The 27,989-nt window shown below is 36.5% G+C and overlaps 2 protein-coding genes and 1 long non-coding RNA gene across 4 annotated transcripts in view; all 3 read left to right on the forward strand.

The window, feature by feature from the left end:
* Window positions 1-2,074: 2,074 nt before the first annotated feature.
* paox (polyamine oxidase) lies at window positions 2,075-10,869 on the forward strand. The gene is made up of 7 exons (XM_022684781.2): window positions 2,075-2,321; window positions 4,788-5,280; window positions 5,431-5,630; window positions 5,759-6,014; window positions 6,093-6,205; window positions 6,297-6,451; window positions 9,606-10,869. Exons 1-7 carry the CDS (start codon window positions 2,168-2,170, stop codon window positions 9,750-9,752), a joined length of 1,518 nt encoding a protein of 505 aa, XP_022540502.1. The 5' UTR covers window positions 2,075-2,167; the 3' UTR covers window positions 9,753-10,869.
* Window positions 10,870-10,987: 118 nt separating this feature from the next.
* Window positions 10,988-14,226, forward strand: LOC111195991 (uncharacterized). Of its 2 annotated transcripts, none has more exons than XR_007439964.1 (4): window positions 10,988-11,323; window positions 12,732-12,816; window positions 13,391-13,454; window positions 13,946-14,226. It is a non-coding gene; the product is annotated as an uncharacterized LOC111195991 (long non-coding RNA). The 2 variants fall into 2 exon arrangements; XR_002651925.2 differs by lacking the exon at window positions 10,988-11,323 and adding an exon at window positions 11,350-11,620.
* Window positions 14,227-18,128: 3,902 nt separating this feature from the next.
* zcchc24 (zinc finger, CCHC domain containing 24) overlaps window positions 18,129-27,989 on the forward strand; it is a 45,655-nt gene continuing 35,794 nt past the window's right edge. Inside the window, exons 1-2 of the mRNA XM_007249525.4 lie at window positions 18,129-18,668; window positions 26,663-26,863. Of these exons, the coding sequence (XP_007249587.3) occupies window positions 18,432-18,668; window positions 26,663-26,863 (438 nt within the window). The 5' untranslated portion in view covers window positions 18,129-18,431. The remainder of the gene's footprint in view (window positions 18,669-26,662; window positions 26,864-27,989) is intronic.

Genomic DNA, 27,989 nt, shown 5'->3' on the forward strand with positions numbered 1-27,989 from the left:
TTATTTTAGATTTAGGATTATTATAGACTTATTTACACATTCTGCTATCTTCTTTTGGGTTGAATTTTCTATGGCTTGACCTGTCCATATGGGCTGTTGTTTTACTTATTATTTTATACTCACAGTCTGTTTCCTAGACTCCATGAGTCATATATATCTACAACCTTGTTTCTGAAGGCCTAAAAAAGCCCTTATACCTGTCCATTGTGACTCACTCACTTAAACTAAACTAAAGGCCTGAGGTTTAGATAAGACAGAGTGCAAAATCCTCTCTAAACATGTTTATCAGCTGAGGTGCTTTTCCTGATTTTGTTCTTAGGCAAGTTGCAGCATTTGTTTAACTGTATAACTTCCAACTCTTCATATTACAAAAATGAATGCCAGCTGTTTAATATGTTAAATAAAAAATGTTGTACACTTGTATGGTAAAGCAGTTATCTCCTCTCAGGAAGATTATAGAGTAAAGTTCAAGCTTTAGGAATGTGAGTGTAATGTCTAATACTGTAGGTGTAACATGTATCTCCTCTGTAATTTCCATCAACAGCATTATCCTATATTTGTAAAATGATTATTATACGCTTTGTTATACATGTTTGCTGTCGACTGCCAGAGCGAGTGGCTCTGTTTCTGTGACTCTACACTGTCCTGTATCTCCCCCTTCTGGTAGAACACAATTATAACCGCCGTGCTTGTTAACTATTTAGGTAGACACTAGTGTGTGCAGAGTACAGTTTAGATTTCAAACACTATGTAACATTTACATGGTTTTCCAAATTTACATTGAATAACCTTTTTTTTATATATATATAGATGAATGTTAATTAAATTTTTTTAGGTGGTTAAATAACATTTTTAAACATTTTTTTAAATAAATTTTCTCATGAAGTTCCGAAGGGACATATACTGACCATCCTGAGAGCATCACAATACAGTGTGTGACCGTTTATGTTTGTTCATCTCACCTGTTGTAAAAAATGTAGGAGTGCTGGATTAGTTCAGGAGATAAAACTAGCCCTATCTCCATTTAAAAGTGTATAACTTGCTTCTACAGGTCTGTTTCAACCATTTTACTATTTACATGATGTTTTATGTCCCATATAACAAGGTCTGATCTGATTTCTAGAACAGAATGTTAATAATAGTTAGGACGTCATTTATGTTACATCATGAATTAACCATAAAACATTTACAGTCATGTGACCACATTAAGAAACAAACATTGAATGCTGCTGACTACATTTATTTGATTCAATTTTAAAATTGGTATCATTATTCAGAGATGGGTCTGGGCTCTTATGGCTTAAAATATTAAGAAATTCACATTACTATTTTAGTAGTTGTCATTAGTCTATAAAGGTATTTTCCACCTTGTAACTGTGGAAAAACTGACCCTTTAGGAAAGAAACATCAGTTACTTGGCATCAAGGGAATGGAGACACTTGCTGCATACGTAGAAATTAATAATATTAATTTCACTTCATATTTTTCATATTGTCCCTATTACCCCCAATGTGATAAATTATGATGGTATAATGGTAATTAAAATCATTTTTAAAAAATCAAAATGTACAGAACAAGATCATCATGAACAATTTAAAAATATTGTCAACTCTCACATAGTTTCCATCTAGGCCCCAAATGCAATATACAGCCCAGAAGGGACCCATGTTTAACCCCTTCTGGTCCCATTATTGACAAACAGTCTGTCCCTATGTGGGGGCCGCATTAAACCTGTGGACAAATCTAGTTCCTAGGCGCCATTTGGGCATGTTGTCTGGGATAATTAGTACCTATAAGTTAATGTACAGTATAACCACGATCATTTCTAATTTTCTAACGTATAAACTAACTAAATAAATAAATTAATAAATAAACCTTTACGAATGCCTTCTTATATAAGAATGGTCTTGCAGAGGCCAGATGTTTCAAATTATTTTATTTACTTATATTTTTAGTTAGTTGCTCAGTCGTTCTATTATATAATATTTGTAATAAAGTTTACATCTGCACAACTTTGCTGGAACTAAGAAAGGTTATGTAAGTCTTCATTTATCACCATGTGTGTCAGCAGCGCTCGGGTTAAAGTTTAACTGAGAGGAGGAGAAGCAGAGTCGGCTGGACAGTCTGTGGTCTGGGGATCAGATGAGGGAAGAGCAGAAAGAGGAAGATGATGGCAGGACAGAACGCTAATATACTTATAATCGGGTGCGGTATTGCGGGGATCGGTGCTGCACAGAGGTTAATACGGCACGGCTTTAATAATGTTCGAGTGCTTGAAGCCACGTCCAGAAGCGGAGGAAGGATTAAGACAGGCAGTCTCGGTGAGTCTCTACTGTCAGGCCTGGGTCTTTTATACTCTCATACAGAACTAACGCTACCTAACGTTACCTGCTAAAAAGTTAAGCTAAGCTAAGGCAAGCTCGACAGGCTAGGCTAAGTGTTGCAGCTGCAGCAGCAGAACGACAGAGCTGTAACTTAGTTAACTAACTTTGCGGTCACTCGTGTATTTATTTAGCTTAAATAACACTCTGTTAGCGTCCTTTTCTACCAACGTTTCTAGCTGTAAGCCATTAACTCGCTGTGCACTGCATGAGCTTCTAAATGATAGCGTTAGCTACTTAGCTAACTAAATGTTTAACGTTACTTATCTAACAAGTTTAATGATCCACAGGATGTTGGTTTACTAGTTATTTTCATGCTGTAACTAACGCTAGATAGCTGCTGAACAGTTAAGCTAAACTTAACTAGGCTAGACTGTTGCAGCTGCAGCAGCAGAACGAGAGAGCTGTAAAGTTAGTCACTAGTGTTCATTGAGCTTAAAGAAGGTAGACTGTGTTAGCCTCACTTTTCTACTAACGGTATAACCTTGCCTGAACTGGCTGTGCACTTCTTATACTTCTGGGTGCTAGCCAGCTGGCTACAAAGTTTAATGGCGAGAATTGAAAACAGAGTGTCTTCAAATTAAAACGAATTCAAGCCAACTAATTATCTTTAGCAGATATGAAAGTAGGTAACGCCAGGTAGTCTAATTTGGTATTGTTAGTTAGGGTTCGCTAGCTAGCTAGTTTATTTATTATCTAACTAGCTAATTTGGTACTGTTATTTAGATAGCAGTGCTAGTTAGTTAATTAGTTCACATAACTAGCTAATTTGGTACTGTTATTAAGCCAATAATCGTAGCTTGCTAAATAGTTTGGTAATGTTATTTAGCTAGTAATGCTAATTAGTTAATTAGCTAACCTGGCTAATATGGTGCTGTTATTTAGCTACTAATGCTAGCTAGCTAATTTGGAACTGTTATTTACCTAGTAATGCTAGTTAATTACTTAGCTAACCTAGCTAATTTGGTAGGTAACTATTATTTAGCTAATATAGCTAGTTAGTTAGCTAATTTGGTATTGTTATTTACCTATTAATGCTAATTAGTTAAATAGCTAACCTAGCTAACTTGGTAACTGTTTCTTCGCTAGTAATGCTAGCGAGCTAGCTAATTTGGTACTGATAGTTAGCTAACTAAATTGGTACTGATAGTTAGCTAGCGCGAGCTGTATCAAAAACCAGCAAAACCCATAGCTTAGCTAGGTTAGGTTAGTTGCTATAAGCATATTTAATACTGCTTGTATCTCAAACAGCAGCTGACTTGAGTTTGTAGCTCAATTTCAGAAACGTATTGTAACCAATTGTAACCTGGTTACCCTGGTGCTCATTACTATTCATTCAATTATAGTACTATTAATTACATATATAGCAAGGAGGCGTCTGCCATATCCTACGCAATTATTTCACCAACATTGTTGAATATCGATTTTGCAAAAATACCCTAAAATATTTTGATATTGTTTTAGGGCCGTATGGTCCATCAGGGTACAACGTCTTTGCTATTTGTGTCTTTTTTTTTTTTTTTTTTTTTTTTTTTTTACACTGTTCTCATTTGCCATTAAATATCTACTAGAGACAGATTATGTCTGTCCAGTATCATTTATTTTACTTCAGTCCTGGAAATAAAGAGTGTATTATGTACATTGGTATATTCTTAAAATGTTTATTTTTTTATTTAATGTTTTGTTATCTTCAAGAATATTATAGCAACATTACTCAGAAATATTTTGATATTATTTGTCCATATTGCTCTTCCCTACTACCTGCAATGACAGAATAAGATTCTACCCTACTAACAGCAGAATTAGAACAAACATGCAGCTGTTTTTTATTTATGCACCAGCCTACCATAATAAACAGTAAATGTGTTCAGCTTGCAGTAGGTGCTAATATTGTAAGGGTTTGTCTATACTACTCTTTTATACTTGTATGCAAATGCAGGCAGGTTGATTCAGGCTTAATGATTGTATGATTCAGGCTAAATGATATGTATAAACGAAATACATATATTCATGTCCTTTCCGATTGTAGTGGGTGTGTTAAAGCAGTAGTATTCCAGGACTAGGATTGGGAAACATTGTGCATTCTACTTTGGAGAGTGCCAGCACTGTAGATTGCTGGTTTGATTTCATTGGTTAAAGAGTAATTTTCTTGTGAACTTTACTTTGTAGACAATAGATATCGCTTAGCAGTAGAAACTTTGCACTGTCATTATATATAATATATAACCTTTGAAAATGTATGTAAGGTTGGGGGATATGTCCTCTCATCAGCAATATGTAACTCATCTGTTAATTTTCTACATGTCCATCCTGAGTACCAATAAAACGTATGTATTGGAAAATGTGGCATCTTTGACAAATACATAAATATGAAATAAATAAGTTCTTGTTTTTTGTTTCCTTTAGGCAGTAACATTGTAGAGATCGGTGCTAACTGGATTCATGGACCATCACAGGAGAATCCAGTGTTTCGTCTGGCCTGCCAGTACCAGTTACTGGACAAGGAGTCCATGTCTGAGGAGAATCAGGCAGTGGAAGTTGGTGGTCACCCGCCTTTTATACCAAACTGGTTTTCTAGCTCAGGCAGGAAGCTTGATTCAGAGATGATGGCACCTGCATCAGAGCTCTTCATGACATTGTTTGAGAAATGCCAGGAGTTCCATGACAGTGGTGAAGAACCCCTGCCCACTGTAGGGGAATACTTCAAGAGAGAGGCCCTCAAGGTAGCCAACGAAGAATGGAACGAGGACCAGACAACCAAGAAGCTGAGGCTGGCTTATTTAGGCACACTGCTGAAAGTAGAGTGCTGTGTCAGTGGAACACACACTATGGATGATGTAGGCCTTGGAGCATTTGGCATGTACAAGACCCTTCCTGGATTAGACTGCACTTTCCCAGGGTGAGCTGTAAGAAAAAAATATTTGCTCTGAAAATAAAGATAATTCTACAATTTAACATCCGTAACATTATCTCCTCTGAAAGCTATGCAGTGCACAGTTTTTAGAGATGGGCCTGTTTGAATAATTAAATGGTGTTGTCTTTGTTTCAGTGGTTACGAAGGCTTAATTAAGCACATGATGAATGAACTTCCCAAGGACACTGTCTTGTACAATAAACCAGTTAAGTGCATTCACTGGAATAACACCTACAAGCAGTCAAGCCAAAAAGGGAGGACCTGCCCTGTAACCGTTGAATGTATTAGTGGAGAGACATTTGATGCAGATCATGTCATTGTTACCATTCCATTGGGTATGTTTAGGGTGTTTTTTTACCAGCCATTATTCTTTCTCTTTAAACATTAAAGCTCATTATAAATCATTTGCTCTTTACTGATAGAGAGAGAATAGTAAGCAATTCTGACCTGTGCATCTTTAAAGGTTACTTGAAGAAGCACCAGCACACACTTCTACAGCCTTCTATGCCATTACGCAAATTGCACTCCATCCAGAGGATGGGTTTTGGGACCAACAATAAGATCTTTCTGGAGTTTGAGATGCCATTCTGGGATGAAGATTGTGAGGCTATCTATCTTGTATGGGAAGATGAGTCTGCTCTAGCTGATATTGTATCTGATGTGAAGATGGCCTGGGTCAGAAAGCTCTTTGGGTTCACTGTTCTAAAGCCCGCAGAAACGTACGTTGAGTTTATTCTAATCCAATTTCAGCACTCTGCTTTTTATGTGAGTTATAATTACTCTGTTTGATGATGCAGGTTTGGCCATGTTCTTTGTGGTTGGATTGCTGGGCATGAATCAGAGTACATGGAAACTCTGACAGAATTGGAAGTGTTGAATACGATCACTCAGGTCATCCGCAGGTTTACAGGTAGTTATAAAGTCATAAAGAAACGTCTCAGCAGGTTTTGAGGTCAAACAATGGTTTTGCACTTTTTAATCTTTACTGTATTGTTTTTAAGGGAATGCAACAATTGCACCAAAGAAGCTTCTACGGTCCCAGTGGTTCCTTGACCCCTACACCTGTGGATCGTACACCTATGTGGCTAAAGGATGCTCGGATTTTGACATAGATAACCTTGCAGAGCCTCTACCACTGCCAGGTTCAAAGGATCAGGTAAGTTAGAGTATCTAGAGTAACATTATTACTTAGTGTTTCCCCTTGTATGTAGTAACCTATTGACTACTGTTCTGCAGTTTGTTGGGGTACATACATTTCTTTTGAACTAGGACAGTGCAGGAGGTCTTCCTACCACTCAAATTTTCTGCTGATTTTTATACTCAACACCATTTTAAGCGTTTATACTTGTGCCTTGGTGTGTCTGCAACACTCAACAAACAATCTGCAGAAATGAAAAATTGGCCTTGGCTGTAAATCGTTTGTATGTGTACTGTAGTACTCCACAAAACTGGTCTACAAAGGCCTTCAGTATATTAAACTCCCATCAGGCCACACTGCTTTTCCTGCATTCAGTTGTTAGTTGTCAGTCTCCTCCCAACAACCTCTGCATCAACGTAAAGAAGACGAAGGAGATGATTGTGGACTTCAGAAGAGGCCAGCATGCCCACCTCCCCCTGCACATTGGAGGATCTGCGGTGGAAGTGGTCGACAGCTACAGGTACTTAGGGGTGCACCTGAGCAGCAACCTCACCTGGAGCAACAACACCTCCACTCTGGTCAGGAAGGCACATCAGCGGCTCTACTTCCTCAGGAGGCTGAGACGAGCTGGACTAGGGAGCGCAGTCCTCACCTCCTTCTACAGATGTGTGGTGGAGAGCGTTGTGTGCTCCAGCATCAACGTGTGGCATGGAAGCTGCTCTGCTGCAGACAGGAAAGCTCTGCAGAGGGTGGTGAAGGCTGCACAGAGGATTGTTGGAGTCAGCTTCCCCAGCACCATGGACATCTACACCTCCAGATGCAGGAAGAGGGCCACCTGCATCAGGAAGGATCCCACCCACCCAGCACATGCACTTTTTGTCCCGCTTCCCTCAGGACGGAGGCTGCGGAGCATCAAGTGCAAAACAACCAGACTGAGAAACAGCTTCATTCCGGAAGCTGTAAGACTCTTAAACTCCACTTAACAACACACTGCACTGACACACAAGGACAATTACTGCACAAACACGGTCACTTTACCCGCACTGAGACACTTTATTTTCTACTGCTCTAATTCATTTCATGCTGCTATAGCACATTTGCACTCTGGACTTGTTGTTGCAACCTGTCTACTCTTTCTATTTATTTCATTGGGGTATTTATCTTTAACTATTTTGTATATTTTATTTTTATTGTATTCCTTTATTGTACTTTTATCTATATATCTATTTAATAACAGCTCCTGGGTGTAAACTGGATCGTGAGATCACAATTTCGTTCCACCTCATGTACCACATAAGATGCGAATGACAATAAAATCTCCTTGAATCCTTGAATCCTTGAATCCTGGTCAGCTGTGATGAATAGGTCTGAGTGAGGGGAAGTGGCACTGAGCTTTTTCTGGTAGTTGAGATAAAGGAGCCAGGGTTGTAGTTTGTTGATGGGTTTGCAAATGATCCACAGGCTTTATTTAATATCTCCCAGGTCCAGCTTATTGTACAGGCAAGCCTCAACAATTTTTAGACATAAAGTATGCTCAGCCAAGGTCGAGGAAAACCACACAAATGTATAGTTAAAAATGAATACACACCTTGGGCCAGTTGTTCAAAGGAAATCTGATCGGATTTTGGTTATCGGATTGGATCAAATCTGAAAAACGGGTTGTTCAAAAGGAAAAGAAGCATTCTGAAATCGAATCAGATCACGTAATCCAATCCTAGTTTGTAAATGGATCAAACCTTCAGTTTCTGTTGTTCAAAACTTTTCAGTAGGATTGGGATAACTTTGATCCAAAAAACAGGATTACCCTGATCCCAACAAGGGGTAGGATTTCAAAGTGGATTTCATGAAGAAAATGTGGTAAAACTTTAAAATCAAAGTTTTAAAGTAAAAAAAATATATACATTTGTACAATTTAGTGTATATACATTTACTTCTATTTTACACTTGACCTGTTTAACCGTTACAGTGATAAAGTAGACATTGGCTACCAATTAAGCCTTTTTCTATAGTAACGTAAAAATAAAAACAATCTTGACCCCATTAAATAATCCCCCCAAAAGATTTTAATAACAAACAAAAATAATATATTGATTTTTTTCATCTACGTCACTGTCATTCATCACTGTATATTAATGTCAAAGAAACATTCATCAGATATGAAGCTGTCAAAAATAATTTCGAACAATTGCAAAGAACACCAGAGTTTGTTCTGGTTCTTCAACAGGCTCAGGTGCATCATGAACATCACAGAGAGGGACATTGCGTCTGGTAGCAACATTGGGCAGGACAATACATGCAAGTGTTATGTTGCATGCTCCCTGTGGTTCGACTCGCAAATAGTTAAGGCATGCAAAGCGTCTCTGCAGAACGCTCAATTGCTCGTATTGTTTTGCAATAAGCAGTATCTTGTTACTGCAAGAAAAGGAGTCATCAACCCCTGTTGGTTCTTCTATCTGTTTTTTACATAGCTGGTAATCCGGATTAGGTAATCCTGAAAACTGTGTTTCTGGATCAGGTTGATCCAATCCAATATTGCTTTGAAAAAATGGCTTAAAAGTAAGACAGATCACCTGATCCTGGATAGCAAAAAATGTGATTACCAAATCTGGATAATTTTGATCCGGATTACAATTTTTGAACAACTGGCCCCTGGTATCAGAAGTGTCAATCCATAAGGATTTGCTGTGGAAATAAGACACACACACACACACAACAATTAACTACCTCACCTATGTCACGCAGTTGGAGAGAGAGAAAAAGTGAGGCCAATCTGACAGAGAATGCATTTATAGATGATTATATAAATAACACAAAAAAAAAAAATTAGTTATGCATCTTCTCAGTTTACTCTTACCAAATATGTTGCACAGCACACCAGGCTATAACCCTGGCATTTTTTACAACATTTTCAGAAGAAAGATTTTTTTACAGATTTTTTTGCAATGCACAAGGTTAATAAAGAGGCTAAGAGGAAATGTATATTTTGTGTAATGTCTCTTTGGCATTAGCATGAAGAAAGCTTCATCTCTTGTTTTGTCTGGTGGGGTAACCAAGGAGCTGTTTGAGTGTGGACAGTGGGAAATCAGTTTCTTTGGTTTAGTAAATTACACTGAGTGTTGGAATATATTGTGTTTGTTTTCAGGAAGTAATATAGCTCAATATTTTTTTCCAGCCCTTACAGGTGATGTTTGCTGGCGAGGCCACTCACAGATCCTTCTTTTCCACTGTCCACGGAGCCCTGATTACAGGCTGGAGAGAAGCAGACCGTCTCCTCTCTCACTACACTACCCCAGCAGGACTGGTCACTTCAAAACTGTAAAAAGTGGAGTGTGTGTTGAGAGATAAAATTACTTGTCTTTGTTTTTTATATGAGCAGGTTGAGCTGATGCATAAATTGTGCTTAATACTTTTTTGTAAATACTCTAGGCCCAGGTGCTACGAACAGTTTACACCTGGTGTGACGTGTGCATAAGAGTACAAAAAAAGGCCAAAAATTTATAATGAGAGCATTTCTTACAAAAAGTACTATCCAAATAATTTTGTAATAAATAATGCTAAATTAATAGTAAATCAAACAAAATTTTTTACTTTTTTATTAAGAGCCACTTTCACTAACCTGTACAAACCAACTGTTAATTATTGTAATTACAGATACTGTCCATAGGGTTTAGGGTTTGTAATGGCCATCAATGTATATGCCTGAGCTGGCACGTTTGCTGCATTTGGCAGTTCCCTACAAAAGTCGTACAGGTGTATTAGCTAATTGATGTCAGAATTATTGTTTTTCTTTAGTTTTTGGTCGAGATCATTTCAAGAGTGTTTTATTATGATAATTTATAAGGAACAAGGATATGTGCAAAATTTGCTAATTTGTTGTTCTTTAACATTGACACAGTCTGCTAATAAATGTGAAATTTATAAATCTGTTGAAAAGTTTTCATGAAGGTCCAAAATTTGACTTTACATGTTTTTATGAAGGTTTCATAAATGATTACCTTGAACTCTGGTTAAGACAATCCATCCAATTTTACCGTCCAGGAATTACTGACAGTTTTATTGGCTGTAGAATTCGTAAATGCTTTTGCTTTGTATGTTGCTTGTTTCTGCCAAACGTAAGAAAGAAATGTGTATTTTAAAAATACTAAAATAAATAACTTAAAAAGGTTTTGCACACTCCTTATAAATCAGTAAAACAGTGCATTTAGTCACAAACTGCAGTGACTGATGATTTTTGTGTTGAAAATCAAAGATGCAGTAAAGGCTTTAAGATGACCAAATCAGGTTTTATGTGATTTCTACCCTAGAGAATGTTTTTGGTTTACAAATGATACTTTATTTCAAGCGCAGTATGTGTTACCCTTACATTAATATAAAGTATGTTAAAATTTTAACACTGAATAACAAATTATTGTCATAAAATAAACAATATAGCTGTGTAGTTTCTGATGTTTTGTTTTTTTCTCACCGCTTCATTCATTCATTACCTTTTTACTGACTGTCCCACTCAAACCGATTACTGCGATTGGCTAGTTGCGGTGTGTGTATTGTGCTGAAAGAATCACGGTCAGCTGACAGAAATCCCGCCTTCTGCGCTACAATTGGCTAGTGCGAGTTTGCCTTTGCTCTGTGATTGGCTGGAAGGATCTTGTCCCCATTTACTTTGAAGGGTCATGAGGGAGCCTACTTTTGCTTGGTCTGCGAGCAGGAGGTGTTTTAAAAGACCTTGCCAAGTTTGTGGTGTGGTTTGTTGCTTACAAACTGAAAAAACATAAAACGAATGTTTTTCTGCTGCTTGAGCTGAAAATACAGCGTGGGAGTTTTATTTTTTAGAGACTTTTTGACTGAGGAGGTCTGGTTTAAAAAGTCTACGAAGATTCCTTATGTTAAAAGGTGATTGTTTTAATTTATAATTAATATATATTGTTTAGTCGCAGTAATATTTAAAGGTCCTCTGTTTCTGATCAGAAAGAGCGATCTGTCGCTTCCACAGCAGCAGATGGCGATATAAACCCCGTTAAACGATCTGTGATCCTAAATGTTGACCGAAATACTTTGTAAACAGGAACTGCAGCACTGAAATGAGCTGTACTCTGTAGCTAGCTAATATTTCACAATATAAAACATTATTTTAATTATTTTATCAAGAAGTTGTGTCTTGGCCTAGCCGGCATGTCCTTCCTTTGGCAGGTTTGTGTGCGAATTGTGTGAAACTGTATCCTATCTAATAGAGGTGTGCCAAAAAATCGATTCACATAAGAATCTTGATTCTCATTTACTACGATTCAGAATCGATTTAAAATGTCCCAAAATCGATTCTGAGGGGCGGGTTTTAGACTGATTTTGGGCTGGGTATTTTTGTTGGACCTGGCAACCCTGGATAGCGCTTGTCCCTTCAAACGGAGATCTTCCAGACACACACAGAGCGTAGGTGTTTGAGAATCACCGGTAAGATGGCAGAACAAGCATTATATTACCTTAGATTAACGTGTAGTTTTAATGTTTTATGGCAGAATGCTTCATAACAAGCATAAAAAAGATCGCTAGTAGTTAGTTTCAGTAACTGTTAGCTAGCTAACTAGCTAACTTTCCAGTTCCACCTTAAATAACGCTACAGGTGGCAGCGGGCTGCAGCATTTAAGGCGGAACGGAAAAATAACAATAAGCTAATCAGAGCTAATTTCAGCTCCTCATCACAGAGGAATTAAGGAATGGACAATATGAATTAATTTCTCCACCTCCTGCTCCCTTTCTGAAGAAATACAACGGCCTAAAATTAACTAGTTAATCAGCAGCTGCTCCTGAACTTTAGCGCTCCAGTGCTATCATCACATCAGCCCAGCAGCGTCACCTACACACCACCGCTAGTAGCCTGGTAATAAAGCAGTGTTATTTATTATTTATTTATTGTTCATTAACGTCATTGTGATATCCCAGTGATTCCTCTGTCACTGAGGACCCACATTCCTGCACATTTTATTGTTTTTGTAACACATTACCTGCTTCAGGACCAGTGTATATTTTGGAGGCTTTTTTCAATAAGATTCATAAGCCAGAAGCAGAAATTTTTATAAATCAAATCGTTTTGAATCAAAAATCGATTTTGAATCGAATCGTGGCCCCCAAAATCGGAATCGAATCGAATCGTGAGATAGTAAACGATTCCCACCCCTACTATCTAACCTAATTCTTTAATCTCACCTTACTTATTAGTTTACCGTAGCTGATACCTCTACTGTAACGTGTGTAACTCTGATGCAGATATGCCCTATCTATAATGTTTTGTTTATTTTTATCACAGGTTTTAACTGAATCACAAATTCCTTCATTATCGAGAACATCTCCATGTTTTTGATTGGTGACAGCTGCTGGAATGGGAGCCAGCGGTGAGGAGCTTCAAATCAGTTGTGCTTTAATGGACTCCACATTCCAGCTGTAGGAAGGTACAGCTCTGGAAAACAACTTAAAATGAGGAGTTAAGTTAATTTTACCAAATTAAATTGAAAACCTCTGGAATATAATAATGAGAAGGATGAATTATCACAAGCTAAACTGCTTGAATTTTTGCACCAGGAGTGGCATAAAATTATCCAAAAGCAGCGTGTAAGACTGGTGGAGGAGAACATGCCAAAATGCATAAGAACTGTGATTAAAAACCAGGGTTGTTCCACCAAATATTGATTTCTGAACTCTTAAAACTTTATGAATGTGAACTTGTTTTCTTTGCATTATTTAATGTCTGAACGCTCTGAATATTTTTTTGTTATTTCAGCCATTTCTCATTTTCTGTAAATAAATGCTCTAAATGACAATATTTTTATTTGGAATTTGGTAGAAATATTGTCTGTAGTTTATAGAATAAAACAACAATGTTAATTTTACTCAAACATATACCTATAAATAACAAAATCAGAGAAACTGATTCAGAAACTGAAGTGATCTCTTAATTGTTTTTTTCAGAGCTGTATGTTCCCACTAAGTAAAAAGAAACCTGGACTGAGCACTCAAAATATCACACACACCAGTAAGTCAAATGAAGGAGAAATAGCTATTCAAAGTTTTTTTATTCCAATTGTCTGCTCTTGGATAATCAAAACACAAGTTACTAAAACGTTCTAGAATTGCGGGTTTATTTCTTGTCTTCCACAGAAAATTTTGTTGTTTTTTCTTCAATACACTTCCATAATATTAATAATCACATGACGTTTTATGTATATTTAGGCACGTTTTATACTCAAAATATGAACTAAGTTGTGTGACTCCAACCCCTCACATTATTGACAATGATTGATTTACACATTTAAAATGAAATAATTACGCCTAGGCCTGTCACAAAAATTACAGTATTGCCTTATCATACAATAAATGAACATGACCAATCATTTTTGACAATTGTGATATTATAGACGATAATTATTTTCATACTTGAAATGTACTTGCAATTCAAGAATACGCTGTATATTGGCATAGCAAGCAAACTAATCAGCATCTGCTTGTCCATTTCAAATTCAACAGGAGTCTGATCCAAGCTGGTCAGTGTTTCTCCCTCATCCTCAAGAGACATTTGAGATTGGTTTCTGACTGAAAAGGAAAAATATAAAGATCTGACCTTGACCAGTATAATGTCTCGGCACTGTAAAGAGGATTTACCAGAAGGCCTTATTCCACCAATTGAAATGGACGAGGAAGAGTGTGGCATCATTTGGAGGAGAGTGTCTAACCAATGTCTGGTTAAGCCTTCGAACAAACAAGTTAAATCAGCAAAAGTCAAATCTACTAAATCAGATGCAAGCAAGAGATACACAGACAAACTAGGAAAGACACAAAACCACAAGAGCCATAACTGTGCGGAACTTCACGATGGCCGGACAGCACTGAAAACACAGATGCGAACACAGAGTGGAAAAACGTTCCAATGCGAGACGTGTGGGAAAGATTTTAATCGATCGGACCTCCTCACTGACCATGTTAAAATTCACAATAGAAAAAGACCATACTCTTGTGATGAATGTGGAATGATGTTTGCCAAGCCTGCATATCTAAAAATTCACCGGCGGAGACATACTGGGGAGAGGGAATTTACATGTGATCAGTGTGACAGGAAGTTTTTTGATAAGTATGACTTAAATGTACACCTTCGAGATCACACAGGAGAGAGACCGTATGTGTGTGCAGAATGTGGAAAGAGCTTCAAGCGGATTTATGTTCTAAACAAGCACAAGATGACTCATTCAAAAGAAAGAACCTTTAAGTGTGCAGAGTGTGGGAAAGCCTACAAGTATGGCTACAGTTATAGGCTGCACATGAAAGACCATTCTTCATAGATTCCTTGAAGACTGAGGTGAACAATGAATAAGTCATTTTCTCACTTGGTACAAAATGCTGTGTGGTGGAACTTAGCTAACCTTATATAACACAGTAGTTTGGAGAGCCATGTCATCTTCTGGTGTTGGTCAACTTATATTAAGTCCAAATCAGCACAGATTCTACCAGGAGATTTAACAGCATTTCATGCTTCCCTTCTCCTTAATATTCTATTTTTTTGAGATGCTCACTTTGGAGTTTTCATTGGCTGGAAGCTGTAATCATCAACAATAAAATAAAACGCTTAAAATAGATCACTCTGTGTGGAATACATCTATATAATTTGAGTTTAACACTTTGAAGTAAACTACTGAAATAAAGGAACTTTTCAGTGATATTCTAATTTTTTGAGATGCACCTGTATATTGCGGTAGTGTTAATTCTTCTGTCAGGACTTTCACTGGACTTTACACAGAAAGCCAAATCTAAGCCTAGACATACTATCACAGAATTATATAAATATATTTTGTCACACGGTAAACTAATACATCAGAAAATATATTTGGAGCTTCAAGCAAACGTTCTCACGTTTCACATCTGTGTTTTTTGCTCCTTGGCTCCCTCTACAGTAGGAAAGTGTAATATGGACGTTGAGCTACAGCTAAAGTGCATGCGTTATGTGGTAAATATGACTATTTCCCTGCCTGCAAAGCAAACTTACATAGTGTGCAGAGATGGTGTTCTCCATATTAAATGCCTGTGGAGCACCACAATGCTTTTGAGACTGTTGTTTTAAGGTAAAAATGCAATATATTTTAATATATCATAACTTTATTTTTATATCTTATCTCTTTGTTTACCACTGTTTTAAGTCGATCAGTAGTTGCAAAATAATTAACCGGGTATTGTCTTTTTTTTTTAGTTGACATAACTGGTTAATTGTTTTTAAAATATCTAGTGTAAAATTCTACGGGTCGATTTCCAGGAAAGGGATTAAGTCTAGTCCTACATTAAGTCCAAGACTACTTTTTCTTTCAATGAGGACTCTCCATTCAAAATAAACAAACTATTTGACATACTTCCTATGTTAGAAATATTGTTCCTCTTTCACCAATATCTTCACAAGATTTTCTACTTCTAGTGAAATATACAGATCCTAAATAAGAAGTAATGATGTAATAATAAGTAATGTGCATCATATAACTGCTTTTTTATTCCTAATGCAAAAGTTTGCAGCTCTTTGTGACAGTGCATATTTGGGTAACACTTATATAAATCAGATTATGTAAGGTCTTTGTTACTGCATTAATACTGCTTTGTCAATTGTGGTTATATGTCAGTTGTATTTGTTATAACACAGGGTAATATGTTATGGCTAAATTCTCTCAAAACTTCCATATTTTATTTTACACTGCAGTTTCTCCATTGGGCCACTAGGTGGACTAAGCATATAAGGTGTTTGGGAAAGTGAGGCATGTAGAGAACTGTGTGTAGCTCACTCAAAAAATAAGTATTTGGTGCCTGACTTTTTACATTTTCCCCATAAAACCTCAAGAAACAAATTTGTCACAGTTGACAATATATGGTACGTTATTTACTTCTATGAATATCATTTTTGTTTTTGAGCAGTTGTCCTTTAGGTTTGCAAATTTCTCCATTAGGAAGTTTTAAATAGCACCTCAAATGTAACAATACAATTTACATTTGTATATTTCTTCAAATGTTTGAGTACAGCTGTTCCTATAAATGCCATCAGATACTTTAATTGCTTTAACTGCATCTTTTTGCAGATACAGATGTTTACATGTTTACACACATCTTGTTTGGTCCATGAAGAAAAGTATTGCCAGTAGAATAGGACTCTTTCGAACACAAAAGCATTAACCTATTGGCACCATGCCTAATGCCAGACATAGGCTAGCCTTTTTGGAAAGTAAAGAAGCTGCTGCGGCACTTTTTAATACCCTTGATTTTGGAATGATTGACAAGCCCTTTTAATACTTTAAACATAAGGATGCATTTAAGTTGCCTTATTCACAGTTCACAGTTAGCTTTTGTGTGTGTGTGTGTGTGTGTGTGTGTGTTTACCCTCAGTCTGAAGACAAAAACAAGCTGTTAGTAGAGACCGACTCAGGAACGGGATGGGCATTGCTCAAGAATCTCACCTCTAGCTAAATAAACAGAGCCAATTGTTTTAGATCAGCCCATTTTCCTGTTTAGTGGGATCTGTAAAACTACACACCTCCAGCCTTAAAAAGAGCCAGTAATGAGGCCTGCTATAATGCATTCATTACTTAACAGCTGAGGATTGGCTTGGGGGAGGGATGACATTTTAGGTTAGAATAGTAGACAGTAGTGTAGACATACAGACAATGTGGGTGTGTACATGCTAATAATCTGAACAATTGTTTGTTTAAATAATAATAATATACATTGTGATGTGATGTGAAAGTACAGGGATGACAATTCATTTTAGGCTGTAATAGTTAATGTAGACAGTTTTGCAGATAGATGTTACTGTACCTACTCTGCAGGCACTCCTACAGGAAGGCTAGGGCTAGGAAATATCACCATTTACTTTTTAGTAAGTAAATGAATTAATCTGTGCAGTAACTGGAGTTCATATAAACTATGTTCTTCTAACTGTATTTTCCTAGCTGTGAACTAGGGCTGGGAGATTAATCGAATTAATTTGATTAATCATATTACTGTTTTAATGCCATTTTCAAAATTGACTAATCAAAATCGTGCCTCTTTTCATATAGAAGCTGCCAGAGGGAATCTCAGTAAATAGACATTTTCTTCTGTCACAAACCTGTAAAGAACTCTTTTATAAGTTTCATATTTTACATTTTTTCTTAACTGCAATACAAGACGGTTATGCTGTGGTTTTGCACAAAGTTTAATATAACAGTTACGTGTAAGGTTGAAGGGGGCTACTTATTATTCTTAAAAAATAAATTCATTAGTAAAAAAAAAAATAAAATGTAAAGGGAACAATAGCGCGTTATGTAAGAATTATAAGAACTTTCATATATTTGAAGCATAATGAGATTATTATTTTTTATTATTACAATATCGCCTAGACCTACTGTAAACATGTGGACATACTGAAACCACTGATAATAATTCGTTGGTTAAGCCTCAGTTAACTATTTTTATTTATTTACACGTGTAGAAACTAAACAAAGCTCTGTGTAAATCAGAATACAGTCAACATAAATTTATATCAGATCAGATTTCTGAATATCTGAATATTCTAATCATTATTATTTATCAACCAATCAACAACAGGTTACGGCGATACATAAATATATGTATGTGCATAAATTTTGAGCGCCACGCTGATTGGCTGACGGGAGATGACGCAGCTCATTACTAGCTGAATATGCAATGAGCTGCTCGCTGTGAGAGGGCAAATAAAGAGAGATAACGGGCCGCCGGCAGCGGGCGAAAAGTTTTTTTTTGTTGTAATGTCATGTTAGAGGAATAACTCGGGCGTTATCTTAAACCTGGGACAGGGTTCCCAGGAGAGGAACAGGGTCGGAGCGGGAAGAAGAAGAACGAGAACTCGCCGCTTGTGGGGTGTGAAAAAGCGGACGGCGCGTTCAGTGAACTTCGAACAGGACGCGGTTGAGAGTTAAGAGTTGTGTGAAAGTGACTGCGGGAGAGGGAGAGACAGTCAATCCGCAAAAAGATGAGCTTGTTGTCTGCCATAGACAGCAGTACCTCAGTGTACCAGCCCGCACAGCTGCTGAACTGGGTCTATCTCTCCTTACAAGACACCCATCAGACCAGCGCTTTCGATGCCTTCCGACCCGAGCCCAACGCTTCCCATCCGGACCTGAGCTACAGCAAGGCTCCCGCAGCCGACCTCAGCTCCTCTCTCACTTCCAACTATCTCAGCAACTTCTTTCAGCTTCAGAGGAACGAGGTAGGCCGAGAGCACACACACACACTCTCAAACACACACACTATTCAGGGCTCTGCTGAGCTCAGTAAACAGCTGTTAGTTAGTTAACTGTTTGTACAGTAACGGGGATATCCGCGTTGCTTAGCTACCTGATAAAGTCAGTTTTACTCAGTGTGTGTAAATTAAACTAGCTAAGCTAGATTTAAGTTAGCTGTTAACCTAGTGGGAATGTAACGTTATGTTTGTGGTTGTGAATGGCAGCAGAATGTTCTTGTAGTCTCTTTTACAACCGCCATGACATTTAGGATAGGCATGATGAGTCATTTCTCAGTATATTAGTGGACAGGACAGGACTCCTACATTTAATGAATATTATTATCTGTATTAACGCTTAATGTTCTATGGTAAATTACGTTTAATTGTGTGTGTTTGGTCGCTTTAATTGCTTAGAACACCGTCGAAATTCACATTGGCACATAACTTACAGCCCTGGAAAAAAGGGAGTTTCGTAGATTTTACCAAATTGAGCACCTAGGATATAATCAGGAGAAAGATTTATGATTACAAGCCATCAAACCAAGCTGAACTGCTTGTATTTTTGCACCAGGAGTGGCATAAAGTTATCCAAAAGCAGTGTGTAAGACTGGTGAAGGAGAACATGCAAAAATGCATGAAAACTGTGATTAAAAATCAGGGTTATTCCTCCAAATATTTATTTCTGAACTCTTTAAATGTTCATTCGTAGAAATGTTGTTTGTAGTTTATAGAATAAAACAAAATGTTCATCTTACTCAAACTTTACCTATGAATAGCAAAATCAGAGAAACTGATTCAGAAACTGAAGTGGTCTCTTAATTTTTGTCCAGAACTGTATATATATATTAGGGGTGGGAATCGTTTACTATCTCACGATTCGATTCGATTCCGATTTTGGGGGCCACGATTCGATTCAAAATCGATTTTTGATTCAAAACGATTTGATTTATAAAAATTTCTGCTTCTGGCTTATGAATCTTATTGAAAAAAGCCTCCAAAATATACACTGGTCCTGAAGCAGGTAATGTGTTACAAAAACAATAAAATGTGCAGGAATGTGGGTCCTCAGTGACAGAGGAATCACTGGGATATCACAATGACGTTAATGAACAATAAATAAATAATAAATAACACTGCTTTATTACCAGGCTACTAGCGGTGGTGTGTAGGTGACGCTGCTGGGCTGATGTGATGATAGCACTGGAGCGCTAAAGTTCAGGAGCAGCTGCTGATTAACTAGTTAATTTTAGGCCGTTGTATTTCTTCAGAAAGGGAGCAGGAGGTGGAGAAATTAATTCATATTGTCCATTCCTTAATTCCTCTGTGATGAGGAGCTGAAATTAGCTCTGATTAGCTTATTGTTATTTTTCCGTTCCGCCTTAAATGCTGCAGCCCGCTGCCACCTGTAGCGTTATTTAAGGTGGAACTGGAAAGTTAGCTAGTTAGCTAGCTAACAGTTACTGAAACTAACTACTAGCGATCTTTTTTATGCTTGTTATGAAGCATTCTGCCATAAAACATTAAAACTACACGTTAATCTAAGGTAATATAATGCTTGTTCTGCCATCTTACCGGTGATTCTCAAACACCTACGCTCTGTGTGTGTCTGGAAGATCTCCGTTTGAAGGGACAAGCGCTATCCAGGGTTGCCAGGTCCAACAAAAATACCCAGCCCAAAATCAGTCTAAAACCCGCCCCTCAGAATCGATTTTGGGACATTTTAAATCGATTCTGAATCGTAGTAAATGAGAATCAAGATTCTTATGTGAATCGATTTTTTGGCACACCTCTAATATATATATATATATATATATATATATATATATATATATATATATATATATATATATATATATTTTTTTTTTTTTTTTTTTACTGTTTTTTTTTTATGTCCCCCCATAAAACCAGATGACTGTATATACTATGTTTTCTTTTATAAATAGCTTTATTGTTTTAAGCAGATTTAATAGCATCTCAAACAATGCAATTTTCATTTGTGATTTTCTCTGGATGTTTGTGAACAGCTCTTCTTATTGAATGCCTATTGCAGCTACAGTAATAAATATTTTTTTTTGAACATCTTTTGCTAACACAGATGATTACATGTACCTGAATGTACTCTTTAAAAGCACAATAAGCCACATAAAGGCCTAAAACTGGGACATTAGTGCTGTGAGGCGTTTAGGGTCCTCTTAACAACTTGACAACTGACCTATGGCACTTACAAAATAGAGGTCTATTGTTCAGACTGATGTTTGGATGATTTTCTTTATCAGGCATGTTACTTAACCAAACTTAACCAATTTAGCTAACTAATTTAACATTTACTTAATTTAATGTGACCTCATAGGAAAGGGTGCACCTAGCTAAACTAGATAAATCAAAAATACCTCAAAAATATTTGTGGTTGTGAATGGCAGCCATGAGTCATTTCTTACTGTACTGGTCAGTTCCACAGACCAATGTTTTGGATTACCTGTTTTGAAATATACATATATATTATTACTTTACTATTCTTGACACAGAAATGTGTCTATTTTTAATGTAATTGAGTGTATTTGTCTAGTTAAACTAAGTGCACCCTTTTCTATGAGGTCACAAAATGATAAATTAGTACACGCCTTCAGTCAAAGAAAGTCATCCAAACATCAGTCTGAACAATAGACCTCTATTTTGTAGGTGCCATAAGTCAGTTGTCAAGCTGTTTTGAGGACCCTAAATGCCTCACAGCACAAATGTCCCACTTTTAGGGGCATTTCATGCGGCTAATTTATTCTCTAAGAGAGTAAATTCAAGTAAATGTTCTAATGTCTAATGATACTCTAAAATAGCCATATATTGCTTTCACCAATATTAGACACAATGTTTTTTGTCTTTGTTTGCACAATAGTGATGACTGTGTGCAATTTACCACAGTTATATTGGTTAAGTGTCTGTTTTAGGGCTGTATAAAAAATGCTTCTAGATATTCTAGATAATATACTAATATTATATGTGGATAAATGTACATTTGCAATGGAAAGGCTCCAATATAAAAATTCATGAAGACCTTTCAGAATGACCATATATTGTTTCCACCAAGTCCCTATTTGCACTCAAGTTACAAGTGATGGATTTGAAAACTGTATATGTGAAACATCTAGAGCATACTTAAAAACATCTATAAGATCTTGCAGCATTGATGATGGTAGAGTCTGACCGCTGCACAAAGTCTTCTCCAGCACATCCCAAATATTTTCAGTGGGGTTAAGGTCTGGACTCTGTGGTGAACTCTCAATCCATGTGTGAAAATGATGATCGAATGCTCCCTGCTGAATCACAATTCCAGCCCCATGAATCCTGGCATTGTCATCTTGGAATATGCCTGTGCCATCAGGGAAGAAAAAATCCATTAATGGAATAACCTGGTCTATAGTCAGTATATTCAGATAGTTAGCTGACCTTATTCTTTCAGCACATACTGTTACTGAACCCAGACCTGACCAACTGCAGCAACCTCAGATCATTGGCTTAGTTAAACACAGGTCCCGACTTTTTTTTTTTTTGGCTAGGCAGTGTTTTTTACATTGTCATATTAGTAATAGGTGACATACAAGTAAAATCAGAGGCAAGTACTACTGTATGCTGGGACTTTATTTTGAATTGTGTTTTTTAACCCAGACAGTGGGTTGCACAGATTATCAGTCAAAATTAGAAAGAAGAGAGAAGGAGGACTAAACTGGCCAGACTGGCCAGAGTCAGTTTTCAGAATAAATATGAAATTGTGATTGTGCACTAGTGAGAGTTAAGAGATGAGACTACACTGCTGAACACAACATCTGGTTCCAGGGTTATAAGGGTAAAAGTAAAACACTTTTGTTTTCATAATGATTTCTTTATAATTTAAAACATATGTGTGAAAAGACAAAACTGTTACTTCAAGCTTGTTTAGTAATACTTCTCAGTAGATCTGTCATTTTGTGTTACTGGTTTAGAATGAAATGATGGTGGTTTACTTGTCAGTATGTACAAGTTTATAGTCTCTGTCTTAGTTTTGTCATGTTTATGCTTATGCGTGAATCTGTTTTCATACCTTCATTGGCTTAACGACTCTGTAATTACATCTTAGATAAGTGTTTTATAATACCTAAAATACTAGGTGCCATGGGTGAGCTCTGAGAAAGCACTCACACACACACAGAAGTGTACAGAGCACCATGTCTACTCTGAAAAAGCACTCATCTAATCAAACTTCTATTTACGGCAACAGCTGCATAGGTGTGTGTGTGTGTGTGTGAGAGAGAGAGAGAGAGAGAGAGAGAAAGGGAGTGAGTGTGTGTGTAGATGTATGTGTTGCATGTGGGCAAATGTATTTGTATGGTTGTGCATGTTTGTGCTTTTGTTCATAAGCGTGAATGAACTTTATACAGATATATGCAAATGAAAACGTATAGCCATCGTTGTCTAGAAGAAAAAAAAAGATATATTAATAATATATTTTCCACAGGAAAAAAATCTTCATCATCAAGATTTTATAATTTGTGGCTTACTACAAATTAAATTTTTGTGGTACGTTAAAAACATTAAAGTAGAAACATTTTATATATATTTTTACAGTATGTTTAATTAAGTAAATAAACAGTAATAGTGCAGTGCAATGTGCAAAGATTTGTTCTCTTTAGATAAATAACAATCAAACAAAGCATGCAGTAATAACAAGGATTCACAAACTTTTGCTCACAACTGTGTTAAAGCATAAACATGTGTGTGTGTGTGTGTCCAAAGACAGGGAACAGGGCATTGCAGGGCAGGAACAACCCCCTGGGAAGCTCTCCTGCTGAGTGAGAGAGTAGTAAGGAGAGATCTCCTCCATTAGACAGAGTGTGTGATGGCCATCTGCTTTTCACTCTCTTTAACACCTTCTGCCCTTAACACTGAATATATTTATATACAGCGGAATAAATTATTATTTTACATTTCTGTGCTGTTTATGTAAATATCTTTAGGAAAAAATAAGTTATATGCATGTAGAATTTAAAGTTATTATTATTATTATTAGCATTATACTGGTCATTTACGCTTAAAGTCTTTCTGTGTGAGGCCATAAAATAACCACTTTTGGCTCCACAAGGAACCAAAATGTTTGGTATGGAGGTGTGTGAGTGTGAAGAACCTTCAAAGGGGTACAGAATCTGTATAATAATATAAAAGTGCTTTTCACACACATTTAAAGCACATGTGATTTCCCCCGCATAAGGCTTCACCTTGCAATTTTTAATCATTTAATCTAATGACCTAAAGGAATTTGTGTGTATTAGGTGTGTTAGGTGAAAATAAGTTAACCATGATAAAATGTCAATATTTCTCTTAATAGTGGTTAAGTAGTAGTACACACTACAAGGCATTGATCTACAACCAAAATACCTCTGTTTTGTATCATAGCAACCCTTCATCTGAATAGAAAGGTATATAATATATGGTACAACATGTATAGAAGTTACCTTTAACAGGAAGTAACATCACTATGGAATGTTTGCACTACAATTGCATGTGTACAGCAGTTTTACTAAATTTAATGACTGTGATTCTAGTAAAGGAGCATTATTTTTAACACCCAACACAGTATTTAATGTGGTATTGTGCAGTTTGGGACACAGCCTATGTTTTTAGCACTACATACTACATGTTTTTAGTTTTTAGAACTACGATTTATTAGCACCTTTATGTTGGTTAGTTTCAATATTGTGGATTGGTATTGCTACCAGTACTGACCTTAAAGGATAAGAGATCAGGCAAACATGTCAAATTCAAATCTGATACTCTTTCTTAGTCATGGTCTATATAACATTTTATTACTATAATTAAATTTTACAAGCCCAGAACAAAACACTCACACCCCTAAGAATTCATTTCTGTGGATGAAAATCACATGAAGCTATTACAAAGTCTAAAGAAGTACAAGTCTGGGGTTTGTGTGTGTGTATGTGTGTGTTTTTTATTTAATGTTCATGTCCCTCGCAAAGGGAATATGCAGGATTTGCGTGGGCACAACACAAAATGAATGGCAGATGTAGACCGATAATAAAAAATAGTGTGTTATGTTTAAGTTTATCAAACTGATGAGGAAATAATAGGCTGGAGGACGTGAGAAAGCTGGTTAATGTCCTTGGTAGTGAAGGACAGCACGAGGGTCATTTTAGGGAATTTGCCAAGTGTACAGTTTTAGTACTATGCAACTGTAGCCATCAACAGTAACACACCCTTCCAAAAAGATAGCTGTTTCCTGAAGAGGAAGACATCGCTCAGACAGTTTCTTCACTTCCAGGCCTCTTAGAGTGTAACATATGACTGTTTGACATTCCTGTGCTCACTGTGGTTATAATACAGCCCAGTGTGCAGACCACAGTCTGATGCACTGATTATCAGGCCTTAGCTGGGGTGACTTTAAATACATGCTTTTCTTTGTAGAAAGTAATTTTGAGGTCAGAGATAATACAAAGAACAGTACACCCTTAAAATAAAGGTGGTACAAAGGACTATTTGAGCAATACCAAGAAGAACCTCTTTTGGTTCCCGTAAAGAACTGTTTGTGTTAGATAACTGATTTTTTGGACAATATTTTGTGTGTGAACTTAATACAATAAATTAGGCTACATTGTATTAGTACAAGACCTTTTATGCCACTGATATAATGATAATATTATAGCATAATATATCTGGATGCTCCACAATAGCCATTTGTTTAAAGATAAATAAATAAAATAAAATATTCGGTCAAAGGTTGAATACTGAACATGTTTTTTAACAGGTTTTCATTAATATTGGCACTTATTTCACCAAAGCACGAGTCAAATAGCCTTAATGTATTGTGTCTTGTCTTGCTAATGATATTTAGACATTGGACATTTCCTGTATAAATAAAACCACTGTTTTTAAACAAAGTTACAATACCAGTCAAAAGTTTGGACACATTCTCATTAATCTTTGTTCTTTATTTGTATTATTTACTAAATTGTTTATTTATAAAAAAAAGTATGAAGAAACACATGCAATTGGGTAGTGGACAAAAAAAACAGCTGACATAAAAACTCAACCCAGGTGGTTTGAGTTGGAGCGCAGAGTACAGATAAAGCTCTTAACAAGAGCCCAGCACCTTTAGAACTCCTTTAAGACAGTTGAAGAGACACTCCAGGTCCTACATCATGAATCAGATTAAGCGAATAATGCTCTTAAGTACTTTGTACTAAAGTTGAAAACATATTTTGTTTTGTTTAATATGATTTTGTTTTTTTTCATAATTGCATATGCATTCTTTCATAGTTTTGATGTCTTCAATATTAATCTACAATGTAACAAATAATAGTATTAGTGTGTATTACTCAATTGGGATGCAATCCTGATTAATGTTCAGTGGAAAGCTAAAGGTAAAATATTAAAATAAAGGTAAAAACAATAAATGAAAAGGGGTGTGTCCTCTTTTACAGACATGGACCTTTAAAGAACCAAAAGAGGTTATTCTATGGTATTGGTCCTCAAATGCAGACCTAGTTTATAGTCCTAGACTTTATAATCCCGGGTAGGTAGTGTGACACTATGTTGCCAGTCAGTTACAAATAAATGTTCCCTTAAGTTCCAGTAAGAACAAAAATTTGGACTGGAAACAGAATTCAAGATCCAAATTTTAAAGACCTGGGCTCTATTGAATCACTCATAAAGCACTGCTTGTAGCACCTTCATTTTTAAGAGTGTACTGTTGATTAAACATAAGCCTGGCCTGGGTTTAACAGGTTTTACACATTTCCTGCTCCTGTCGTTTCATAAGCCAATTGAATTGTATGATTTCTTAGTTTCTGCCGTCACATGGGTTTTAAATGATGTCATTCTTTACAAACAACCTGGTGCACATTAGAACATTTCCTGACACTTACAATGTCTCATGTTTAAAAGTCTAAATCTGTTCTTGTGTGTGTGTGTGCCTTTTGTTCTCTGCTCCTCTGCAGGCCTTGAATAATGGCTTATACAAAAGCGTCTCCCCGTACGGCTCTCTGAACAACATAGTGGATGGGTTGAACTCTCTAACGGACCACTTTTCTGACCTCTCCCTGTCCTCTGAGCCACGCAAGCCCAGCAAGAGACCTCCACCAAACTACCTATGCCATCTCTGCTTCAATAAGGGACATTACATCAAAGACTGCCCTCAGGTAAGACCCTGACAGTGCCCACAGCATATACACCATTGTGTTTACAAGACAGAAATAGAGAGAGATAGTAAGAGATAGATAGAGAGGGAGAGAGAGATGTTGCAGTGACCTACTTGTCAAACAGGCATCTCTCTGTCTTTTTAATCATGTGCATAAAGCTAATTTAAGGTACTGTATTGCACTTTGCAGGGCTCCCTATGGATAATTCCTGTTGTAGGTAGAAGGACAAGTTTCTCATTTTTTTTTTTCCAGATAATTTAATTAGCAAAACACAACATATATTCATACTTGAGCTGTTGTTTCTGAGCAGCCAATAGTTTATTTAAAAATACATTTTTACGACTTTGCTCATGACGTTTATTAAACAGGACATTATGTGTTTTATATTCAAAAGTTGCTTTAGCATGTGGTAACATTTGTGTCACAGATGTGACTATTAGTTATCATACTCACTCTCTTGCACAGGGAATGCCTTTGTCTTTATTTCTCAAATCTTTCAAATGCTCAAACTGTTGCTGTCATGCAAAAACCTTGTATCTCCAACATGGCAACTTAACCTGCAGTTAAGTACTGTTTGGCTAAGTGCAGCAGCAACAGCGACAAGAGAAGTTACAGTGATATTTGTTAGCATAGCAGCACTTGATCACTTTCTGAATATTTCTGACCTGCAAAGCTTACATTGTTAACCTTAGTATATAGTATATAACTTATAATATAGTATTAGTGGGTATTACTCTATTGGGATGCAGCCTTGATTAATGTTTAGTGAAAAACAATGTGAAAAGACTTTATTACACATCATTTTAAAGTACTTATTGTTTTTAAAGTAAAAAAAAAAAAAAAAAATATATATATATATATATATATATATATATATATATATATATATATATATATATATAATATAATCCAGTGCCCCTTATGTATAAATTTTACCAGTCAGGTTGTAAAGAGCAGTAAAGCCACTCCGCTGAAGTGCAGCGTTTATGCAGGAGCTTCAGTGAAGTTTCTTCAGCACCGAGCCTGGAGCATTATTAACATTAGCCACTAACCACAGTGCTAGCTCGTCGTTGTTCAGAGGTGAGTATATAGGACTGTAGTCGGTGTGTTTACCGTGTTAAAACAA

This window comes from Astyanax mexicanus, chromosome 7, assembly GCF_023375975.1.
Source record: "Astyanax mexicanus isolate ESR-SI-001 chromosome 7, AstMex3_surface, whole genome shotgun sequence".
Taxonomy (NCBI): Eukaryota; Metazoa; Chordata; class Actinopteri; order Characiformes; family Acestrorhamphidae; genus Astyanax; species Astyanax mexicanus.